An 11,395-nucleotide genomic window follows, 5' to 3' on the forward strand; every position below is an offset into this window, starting at 1 on the left:
ATCTCGCCGGCGAGGCCCGGAACCGGCGGTGGCGCCCGGATCCGGCGGTGGCTCCACTACCTCCCTCCACTCCACGGTGCCCGGATCCAGCTGCCCGGTGGCGCTCGGCGTGAGATCCGACCAGGAGGAGGGCGGGTGCAGTGCGGACTCTCAGCGGCCCCGGCAAGATCCAGTGAGCTCCCTCCCAGCGGCGACCGCGAGATCCCGCGACCTCCCTCCCGGCGGCGCTCCTCCTGGCAGCGGCTCGTCTCCACTGTGTTGGTGCGGGCCCGACCGAGGTGGCGGCGGCGATGGGACGCAACGGCGACGGCAGGATCTCACGGCGGCGGCAGATGGGCTCGGCGGCTGGCGGCCTCGGCGGGGGCTTGACTATGACATCATCCATCAGATCCACACCCATGGTGGCCTCGGCTCAGGCGCGGAGCGCCGGATCTGGCTGCTGCAGGGCCGGATCCAGGGGCGACGGTGCCGGATCCGGCGGCGGCGCAGGGCGGCGCCCCCGGATCCGGCCTCCCCAGCGGCGGAACGAGTGGAGGCGCGATGGAGGCGGCCCGTGGATGGGCTTGGCGGGCCCGTTGATGGGCTCGGCGGGCCCTGGATCTATTTTTTATTTCTTTAACCGAGGTGGGCATGAAACCAAACCACCTCGGTTAATGCCACATTAACCGTGACGTTGAATCCGAGGCGTTTGCGAAAACCGCCTCGGTTAATATGTTTTGCTCGCCTCGGTTAAGCTTTTTTGTAGTAGTCTTTTTCATATTCAATAATTATTAACAATTAAACATTTGACATTTAAATCTATATATATACAAATAAATCACATCTACTCTATATACTCATTTACATCAACTAATATGCAATCTTTAAGTACCACATTTGAGCTCAAATGGTGTATAAATAAAAACTCCAATATTTTCCCAATCTATAAAACATCACATTCCTCTAATTCTAAACCATGAAATGTGCTACAAAAGCGATGAAAGATGAGAGGAACAAGATCCAAACCTTCAGAGATGTTGGATAGAAATGAGGGAATCAAGAGCCTTCACAAATTTGTGGAGCAAATGGGCAAGAACTTCCTCCACCCGAGCAAAGAATAGCAAGAATAACTGAGCTGAATGGCTCGGGCGAGGGAGAGGAAAGGGGGATAAGGGTGTAAGGGACCTTGGTCCCAGTTGGTGGCTTCAACCGGGACCAAAGGCCATCCTTTTGCCCTGATTGGTGGATTCAACCGGGACCAATGGGCCGAGGGGGCTTTGGTCCCGGTTGGAGCCACAAACTAGGACCAAAGGCCCCTGCACACCCCACGTGCCCAGCTAACCGTTGGACCCAGGACTAAAGCCTTCTTTGGTCCTTAGTCCAACGGCAGTCGGGACAAATGGCCTAGACCAAAGGCCTGTTCTGTAGTAGTGCTATGATGCCCCATAAGCAAGACATCATCTTTAGAAAATACACTCTACAATCAGTGGTTTCTTAGTGTGGTCTCTAATAAATTTATTCTCTCTCCCCTCCACCTATCATATTTGGGTTCCATCTATCATGAAGATACTACTTTCTCCCAATGCAAACTTAATAGTGTCTAGTGTCTTGGATTTTGTGTTGAAACCGAGTCTTGCATGAGACCCATTTTCTTCCCCTCTCTCTTCTCTCTCTCATTAATTATAGTGCCACATAAGCTAAAAATCCTATATGGAAATGCATTTAATGCCATAGACACCATCCTACATGGAGAGTTGGGAATGCCCTCATGTTGCTAATCCTTGGTACGGTCGAAATGGAAGAAACAGCTGAACCTACGTCTATCTCATAAAAGATTAATTACAATTGCATGGAAGAAACATATGTGAATATCTCCGCTGGTCAGTTTGTATGCATATTGCAGTAGTCATCTCATCTGTCCTGCCTACATCTTATCTAATGTCTAATCTCACACTCTTTGATTCCACAACACATGGTTATTCCGAGCCAGAAGCTTGATGACTGGACACTCGATCAATTAGGCGACAGCAGACGGCATGATTATGCAGAGGCGGCCATGATTCAGCTCGGCAAGGAACCGGGCTCTGGTTATCATGTGAATTGGTGTGACCGTGATACCCATTAGGGTTCAAGGTTCTATGTTTAAATGGCCCGGAATAGCCCCCAGTGTGGTTTAAGGGTCTGCATGTGAATTGTGATACAAGGTATACAACAAAAAGGAAACAAACAAATTATCCTATGTTGCCTATTAGCAGATTACAAGATCAATTGCACAATCAATCACTGGAACCGTTGATATGGTAGGAGACCTTGACATATTCCAACACAAGGAACACTCATAAGGAGTCCTCTTGAAAATTTGAAACCAAGAAAATGAACATTAAAGGAGTATACCAGAAATTGTGCATTCTTGAGCCAAGGATTTCTCTTTCATTACATCCAATTTGTGAACAATAATTTTACACGTGTTCCTAGAGGGAACTCAATATAACTAAGTTTTTGTCATCGTGCTTATTCAACCAGACAGACATCTCGTTTTTGAACCTCTCCATCGCGGGCTTCGGCAAAAGCATTGACACAATGGTTGAGTATTCATCATCTTCGTTCTTGCACCTCATGTGGTCGCTTCCTAACTTTGAAGTAAGGTCCCCAGCCAGTGGTATGCCACCACCGACCAACTCAGCCCACCCAAATCGCGTTACATTTGTGGCAATCCATTTTGTATCAGAGACCTCGTAAATTTTGTCCATCATCGGAGGTGGCCACTGACGTTTCAGTGCAATTGTATGTACCATTGATTTCATGAATTCCTTTGTCACGCTGAGCTTGGTTTTACGAACAAGCTCAACTGTGTGGGCGAGAGGCTGACTGCAGAGCTCAGCAACTGTGGCCTCTACTATGGGAGAGAAGTGTGCGTTGCCATAGTAACCCCGTGGGATGAGTGTATGTCGATTCCACTTGCCACGTGCATTCATAGTAATCATAAGGCGAACCCACTGATTGGACTCATAGCCCAGTGCTATTGTGCGGCATCGCCACATGATTGCAGTTAACAGTTCAAAGGATGTAGCAGAACTAGTAAGGTATCCTCTTATGTGACTTCGTAGAGTTGCTATCTCCCTTGGCCCAAAGAGGAAGTACTGGACTATCATGTCCTCGACTGGAGTTGACAGCATCACGTCGTCAGATTTGTATTGTAAGTCATTTGGTGATGGTTGTTTATATGCAGCGTCCAAATGTGTCATAAGAGATGTGTTGTGTGCTGTTAGGAGATCTCTTTTCCAAACGGGCAAAATAGTGGGAACTGCTTCACCACGAGCCAATTCAGCTACAGATCTAACAAATTGAACCATACCGAATCCATCTGCAATATTATGGCACATGTGGAATCCAATAACAAATCCACCACATCGGAGCCGCGTTACCTATAAAACATAGAAAGTAAAAAAACATATTAGAGAGAAGAACTTGTAATTCTTAAACTTTCTTAACTGGTGATGATCATGGCAGTTATTTTTTATTGGTTAGTGTTTATACTTTATAGTAATTGTGTAAAGGTCTTCCGAATACTTCCCAGAGGATCTCCAGACATAGCTTAAAGGTTAATTTATTTATCAACCAAGACATTTGAAATGGTATATCTTTCATACCATCTCTCTAATATTAACAGTAGTATGTTTCATTAAGAAGTAATTATTTTTTTCTAGTAAAATATGTATGCATTTGCTTTCCAATTCAATTTTCCATTGTTCAATTGCTACCCAATGTGTTTCATCGTCTCTTGACCTTATTGGCAACTGCTTCAAATCACTTATCCGAAACTATATTTCTAGCAAATAAAAGAGACTACAACAAAAATGAACTCACTTTGGTACCAACCGTTACTAAAAAGGCTATTTATAACAGGGGAAAGCTAAATCTCACTCAGAGTGATTTGGAGGCTCTCCTCACTCGAATTTTTTTCTTCCCCATCTACACCTTCTTCTCCAACTCCGGCGAGCAACTCCGGCGAGGTTAGGGTTCGGGTTAGAGTTCCGGGTTGCCTGGGGGGGGGGGCGCTGCTCACCACCGGCCTTAGAAGGAGGGCCGGCGGTGGCAGGCCGGCCCGGCGGTGGTGGTGAGCGTGGGGGCGGCGAGGCCGGCGGCAGTGGCGCCGCTGGCCCGGGCGGCAGAGGAAGGCTGTTGGGTGGGGTCGGGGCGGGGACGTCGGCGGTGCGAGGCGGTAGCGGGAGCCGGCGGCGCCAGGTGGCGGTGGGAGGCGGCAGCGGGCCGGGTCGGCGCGGCGGCCGGCGCGGGCGGGCTAGGGCTGCGCTGGAGCTCCGGCGCAGAGCCCGTCCCCGCCGGAGGGGTGGCGGCGGGTCTAGGTGGCGGGGTGGGTGCCGGTTGGAGATAGAAGATGAAGGGGTTGGAGGTAGAAGATGAAGAGGATGTAGAAGATGAAAGAGAGCCATTGGATTTTAATCCAATGGTCCAAAAAAATCGAGTGAGGAGTGATATTTCACTCAAGTAAGGGATAGACACTCCTAATAATAACCAGGTGAGCAACCTAGTACTAAAAGTCTGAGACTTCTACTCTCAGTTTTGTACTACTGGTTGAGAATCCGGTATTAATGGGATTCTTTTGGTGAATACAGTATCAATGAGATTTTTTTGCGAATACGATATTAATGGGAGTTCCCAACTGATACTTAAACATGTTTTCCAGTAGTGTTAAAATAATTTCTGTTTTGCAAAAGCAAATTAACATGTCGTCACGAAAGGTTCAATACAAAATGAGAAATCCAATCTATCTACATACAATGTGTTTTTTTTTTAGGGAATCTACATACAAAGTTCCCCTCCTAGCCGAATAGCCAATGGCGTGAAAGTGCACAAAATACAAAACCTGGTCAATACCATTGTGTGTTGAGTCTAGGTATCGCAAACTGCCCAGGCGATAAGATTCTTGCCTGATTTATAAGAAATCTTCTAAGAAAAAGGCAAGGTCTTATAAATCAAGTAGAAAGCCACTTCTCTATGATTCAGTAATATGGAGAAATCCACCTCTGGGGCTGGGATTTTAGATCGATATAAAGAGCATTTCTAATGCACATCCAAGTAGAAAAAAAGCAAAACCTAAGGTATATACCTGCATAAGGACTAGCGGTTTGGCAATCACGGCTCTTGTTTCACCAGCATCGCACAGCAGCTCATCTGCACACGGATACGGCGGTAACAAAGGCTTGCCGAACTCCTCCAGCCGCACATCCGCATCGGCCTCCACAAACACAACCCCTTCCGCCGTGCAGTCCACCACCAACCTCCCTCGGGCGGCCTCCCTGAGCCGCCCAGCGATGGGATAGTAATACACCAGCGCCTCCGCCAATGCCGCCTTGATTGCCTTCGCGGGATCATTTGGCCTATACCCGCTGCCCGGACGGCTGCGGAAGAAGGCGATGACCGTCTCGTAGTACCGCAGCGTCCGCTGGTCGTCCAGGTCGGAGAGGGCCTTCGTTTCCGGGGGCGTCGGCCGTGCGGGTGACACCAGCACGGGCTCACTGCGACGCGCTTTGAAGGACACCATATGGTCTACCCGCTAATAGTCCCTAGATAGCTTGGGTGCGTGCGTGGGTGCTATGACCATTCGACGTAGTGCAGCTATATATATATATATATATATATATATATATATATATATATATATATATATATATATATATATATATATATATATATCGCCTTTGATGGGTCGCATCTACTAACAGACAACTAACAGGCATCATTGCAGGACATCATGGATACTTGCTACGCTTTTCTCACAAGTGAAGTATCAAGAAATGAAGAAAAAAAAGAAACTTAAAGTCACCGCTAGGAGTTCGATATATGCACGGCAGGCAGCCAGTTGTAAGAATTAATTAGCTGAATAAATCTGGCAGACCCAATTGAAACCTCATCTTCTCCCGCCTTAATATTTCAAAAAAAATCTTCTCCCGCCAGCTAACTTCTTTAAATCTCTGGCTCTGCATCTCAGATCTGGGCCGATACATCATTCACGGACGAATCTTATTAGATGGAGATACTGTACACATTGAATGACCTTGCAGGAAATCAATTGCACGCACCAACTTAAGCATGACATGATGACAAGGCATTCAATGTGATTACCTTTGATCTGTAACTTATTAATCATTGTACTCTTCCTTCCACAAAGACTATTCATTTAACATCTAAATTTCTCCCAGAAACACGTTCATTTATATTTGAATTAGGTTCACCTAATTAAAACAATGTCAAGTACTCTCTCTATTCAATTTTGATAGATAAATTTCCATATGGCACAATGACCAAAGGCACCAAGTGTGCTTATCAATCTAATAAATGTATTATAGACTTTTTTGTTGGTCCTCAAATATTTTAACTGGGAACACATTGTAACTTATATTATTTATTGTCACAATCTATGCCAATAGTAAATACAGCTACCATTTTTGAATATTTAAGTTTTTAAAATATAGCTATTAAAAGTGAATGAAGGAAGTATCAAAAAACTAAACTATGGAGCCAATTAAATACTTAAGTAGATGCTATTTTGCTGTTTCTAATACATTTGCATTTATTAATAAGTATTTTGGGAACAAATAAATAGAACGAATTTTAATCACAACTGCATTAGAAGCAAGAAGGATCTTTGTCGATATTTGTGATCGAGCTGGAGCACAACACCTGTACCTATAACCATGCATGAAGCATCCGCACAACTTGGCGGCACTCACTCGTTCCGTGATGTTCAATGCCAACACCAACCCACCTTACAAATTATTGTTAACGAAATTAAGATGCAGTAAATACACAGTTAGCAGCTCGCTAGTTCGCTTGGCGCGTTATATACTAGAAAGGCGCACGGCTATCTTATGTTGTAATATTGTAGTTGATACAAAATTTAGTTCATGCATATGGTAACTATTGTATGTAGATAAATCGCTGCTACAAAACATAGATATTGTAACACACTTTAGTAACACATTCATCAATGTGTTATAGGCAAGCTGGATAAGAACACAAATCCACTAGTAGAATTGTATCCTCAATGACGTTTGGCACATGCTGTTTTCAAACTTTGTCATTGAACAGACCACATCTATGATGAAAATTTTATATTCATGATAGGCATTCGGGAGCAGCCCTCAGGCACTATGCAACCTTGATGAAAGTAATACACGTGTCACAGAACAACATATGTTTTGTTACATTCATCGGCACAGCAATGACAAAAGTAAAACGCGTGTCACAGATCAACATCTCATATAGTTATAAAAAGGTGCACCATTAACTCCTCGTACCTGTGATGACCGCGACTCATCATAGAACCGGACTGACTGCCACGTGTAGCAACCTAGACCCACCGGTCCATGTCCCAGGCTTGTGGGTCAATTTTGTCAATGCAGGTCCACTCGAGAGGTGTGACCCGGATGTCCACGTGTATGAGTGCGGGCTAAGTAGGCTGACATGGCTAAGACGTGTGAATGTAGGTCTTAGTTGATTGGTCCAACATGTCTACCTGGCAGCCATGTATGCTATCCAGGACCCGACCATCTGCATAGGTGGGACCTAATCATCCACGTCTATGAGTGGGGGTAGTAAGCCGACGTGGCTAACACATGTTATTGTGGGTCCCGGAGTGTGTGGTGGGTAAAAGAAGTTAGGCAGGTGCCGCTTGCCCAATCCAGTGTGTCCACATTGTAGCCACATGTCATGGTGGTGGCCGTAGATAATAAGGCCTGAACCTCTTTCAAAGTCAAGCTTGAACAGAAATTGTCGTGGAGCCAACGCAGATTTGAGTGGGCCACCAGGATCCACTCGATCCGGCCCAGGAAGAGGAAAAGGCCCGCCCTGAAAATAGATGTGCTAAAAGAGCCATAAAAAGGGAGGAAAAGTTTTGTTGTTGCACGGGATGGATCACGGGCCAGGTCTAGTTTGGTGGTTGATATCCACCACTGTGCTACTCAAATGTTTTTGCCCAGCTCCTCGCTTTCTCTTTGAAGCAAATAAATGTTGGTCTTCCCCACGCCACGGTTCCTGTTGCGTTGTTCTATTGAGGTTCCCCAAATGAGGGTTTTTCATTCAAGAACTCGAATTGTAGTGAAACGAACTAGGTTTCAAAAAGGAGAACCCGACTCCCCTGTGTCATCGTGATAGTCCCTGGATCAGTAGCTATCACATACAAAACTCATTTCAATTACATATCACAGTCATACTTCGCGATAAAACACAACAAGGGTTTAAATATTACATAATCCAATGGATTGTAATACGAATTCTTCTGGTACAAGCCTCTCAGGCTAAAAGGAAACAAACATAAAAAGGAAGCGGTAGCTAGACTTCTAGGCATCCTCCATCTTGATGTCTTTCCTCCATAGGCAAACTTGAGCGAACCACGGGCCGTCCTTAGTTCCTCTATCAATGTCGTCGTTGATCTCCGAATTGGATCCTGCATCTACCAAACTATCCCAACGATGGAATCAGTTCACGTCATCACCATCCATATGCAAGCTTTAGGTGGATGCAGTATAGTATAAAGAATAGCCAACGGATAAGGCTAGGGTTTCCTAGGCACAGCAGCAACAAAGTATAGCATCAGCCAAGTCACTTGACGCGGGCCATTCTGGCATGACCTGGACTCTCGATCAACTCACACCTTCCAAACCCACCAAGGCAGTGCGAGAACTCCCACTCCTCGTACCTCATCTGGCTCCGCAGGTATAGTAGGCTAGAGGGAGGTAGAAAGTCAAGTAACAGTAACAAATGGAAGTAACAGAAGAGTAGCGATGTACATGACCGAGTATGCGGCTATACGTATAGATTTCAACCTGCAGGGGTTGTACACCTGGACCCACTCGAATCGCCGCCAGCCAGGGGCCAACCGACTAACGATGAGACAGGTCTACTGAGAACGAGAAATAGCAGTCATGGCGCCATCCTGCTTTTCTAGGTCTGGGCGCGTCCTCCCGCAAGAGGTTGCCTCGAGATTGTTGTTGACGCTCACTAACGATCATTTCAAGGTGTGAAGTTAATCAGAAAATCATGAGAGTTTGTATTTCTTACACGTATCTTTATCCAAATAAACTCCTAAACCACACTTTACCTTCTAGAAAATGCAAGATGTGTTTTTGAGCTAATATTCAGATTACAAGCACACTTTGGCCCGACATAAAATCACAGAAAATATCAGAGTACCAATTCAGGATCAAATCGACCAAGTGTAGCCCAAGAACCAAAGCAAGGCCACTCAAGATAGGCTCTACCTTGGTGATCAGACAAGAGGAGGCCCTAGGACAGCCCATCCCCCGTCAGTTGGAGACAGTTGGCGCAACTGGGTGGCCGGCCGACCACCCTGGTCGGCCGATGGCCCAGTGGGCCCCACCGCCTTCAACCAGCCATGTGGAGGCGTCCTATTGGCTCCCTATGGCGGTTCCAGGAGGTAGAGGCCGTGGCTCCCTTCTATAAATACAAGGGGGGAGAAGGGGGAGAGAATATAACACGCACACACACACACCACACTCACCTCTCTTCTCAAGTTCATCTTGTGTAGTCTATAGGCTTAGTGGAGTTTAGGAGAAGTCTAGGAGTCGTCGAGTCCCCGGAGTTGCTCGGGAGTTCTGGTATGGGTTCATATCTAGTTCTCTCTTGTAATATTTGGTCATTTGTAATTGAATTAGACTATGGTTACTAATATCTGTTCGAAGTATAATCTGAGTTATCGGATACATGCTTCTTGAACTGGTTGCGTTATCATACGATGCTTGCATTGCATGATCTCCCTATGCTTGTGTTGCTTAACATATTGGCCTTAAAACAACTCTATCAACTGCTCCAATATTCGTATGTTTGCTTTAGTATGATGTCTGTCCATCTAGAGGGTGGGGGCTCCGCGTGGAATAATAGAGTATCGCTTACTAGTGTAGACATGGTGTTTAGATTAGCTAAGTGTTGCTAGATGTCAACCTTTCCCACAGTTTGTTGAGGTAGTCGGTAGGTGGTGACAGCCCTGTTCGAGCCCTAGTAATCCTCCATGTTCGGATTAGGGGGTATGAGGTACATAAAGCCGCCAGGGTGTATGGGCTCCTCTGGTTGCTTCGATAGCGGTCTCCCGGTTGTGTAGTTTAATCTCTGACAATCTAACCATAAGATAGCATAGATATAGCTAGCCTAGCACATCTGACTCGAACTCTAACTTCTGCCTTGCTCTCGGCCTATAGCATCTTCTTTTATTTGCTTATCCTGAGGGTAGTTGTGTGTGTCACACTACCTCCTACCATGTTATTTATCTTACCCCTATTTATGCAATTGAATATTCAATCTAGATAAAGTTCATTAACTGGTCTATATACCTTCATTCACCGCCTTCCCTGCAGAAATATAAATGACACTTCGGTATACTCCTGGGTAAAATGCTACAGCGGTATTCCGTGCGCTTGCGGATTTATTCGTGGTTCATGAAATACCTGCCACCCCCATTGGCGTCTGCGGGCATCATCGTTGTTGCCCAGTGGTGACGTTAGTAGGCGCCAACAAGCATTTTTGGCGCCATTGCTGGGGAAGGCACAGATTGAAGTGTATAGACAAAAGTTATGAATGAAATTGAAATTGGTATTCGCTTGCTAAACATGCTAACATGGCTTTGTTTTCTATCTTTGTTGATGTGAAAATAGGGTAGTCTATGACCGGTTTCGACTTACCGCAAAGCTTTCATTCCGATCTAGTGTCACTTTTGAGGAAGACTCGAGCTCGTCTCGTATCTCCTCGGAGACCACTCTCGGCAGCCAAACCAGTCATCGCATCATCGTCAGCTTCTCAAGCTATGGCTCAGAAGACACTCCTCGATTACTCTGCCCCGTCTGCTAATCAGGTCCCCACCGAGCCCGAGGTTAACACCAGAGGAGAGAATTTTGAGATCAAGATGGTTCTCATCACGATGGTGCAGGCTAGCCCGTTCTGTGGCAAGGCCAATGAGGATGCCAGCGTTCATCTCCAACAGTTCTTGGAGCTCTGCAGTACTTTTGTTATCAAGGGAGTATCGCCAGATGCAATCCGGCTCCGTTTGTTTCCGTTCTCTCTTCTGGGGAGAGCGAATCAATGGTTCTATGCTAACAAGACCGTTGTGGACACTTGGGACAAATGTGCCAAGGCATTCCTCGCAAAGTTCTTCCCGATGGGCAAAACCAATGCTCTTCGCGAGAGGATTTCAAACTTCTAGCAGGCATCAAATGAGTCGATTCTTGAAGCCTGGGAGAGACTTCAGGGGTACATCCTTTGGTGTCCGCACCACGGGATGGATAATTGGCTCATTCTTTAGAACTTCTACAACGGGTTGACTCAACCTTCTCGTGATCATGTGGATGCGGATGGAGCTTTCTTCTCGCTGACCATTAAAAGAGCT

General features: G+C 46.0%; 1 protein-coding gene across 1 annotated transcript; it reads right to left on the bottom strand.

The window, feature by feature from the left end:
• Positions 1–2,368: 2,368 nt before the first annotated feature.
• Positions 2,369–5,612, bottom strand: LOC120651282 (acyl transferase 1-like). The gene is made up of 2 exons (XM_039928741.1): positions 5,108–5,612; positions 2,369–3,404 (listed from the first exon to the last, which is right to left on the bottom strand). The coding sequence occupies exons 1-2, from the start codon at positions 5,540–5,542 to the stop codon at positions 2,451–2,453; spliced, it is 1,389 nt and encodes a 462-aa protein (XP_039784675.1). The 5' UTR covers positions 5,543–5,612; the 3' UTR covers positions 2,369–2,450.
• Between the last annotated feature and the right edge of the window lie 5,783 nt (positions 5,613–11,395).

This window comes from Panicum virgatum, chromosome 9K (genome assembly GCF_016808335.1).
Source record: "Panicum virgatum strain AP13 chromosome 9K, P.virgatum_v5, whole genome shotgun sequence".
NCBI classification, from domain to species: domain Eukaryota; kingdom Viridiplantae; phylum Streptophyta; class Magnoliopsida; order Poales; family Poaceae; genus Panicum; species Panicum virgatum.

Coding starts and splice junctions, on each gene's coding strand:
- LOC120651282 (XM_039928741.1), bottom strand. CDS start 5,542: ATGGTGTCCTTCAAAGCGCGTCGCAGTGAGCCCGTGCTGGTGTCACCC. Junction 3,405..5,107: donor AACCGCTAGTCCTTATGCAG/GTATATACCTTA, acceptor TATGTTTTATAG/GTAACGCGGCTCCGATGTGG.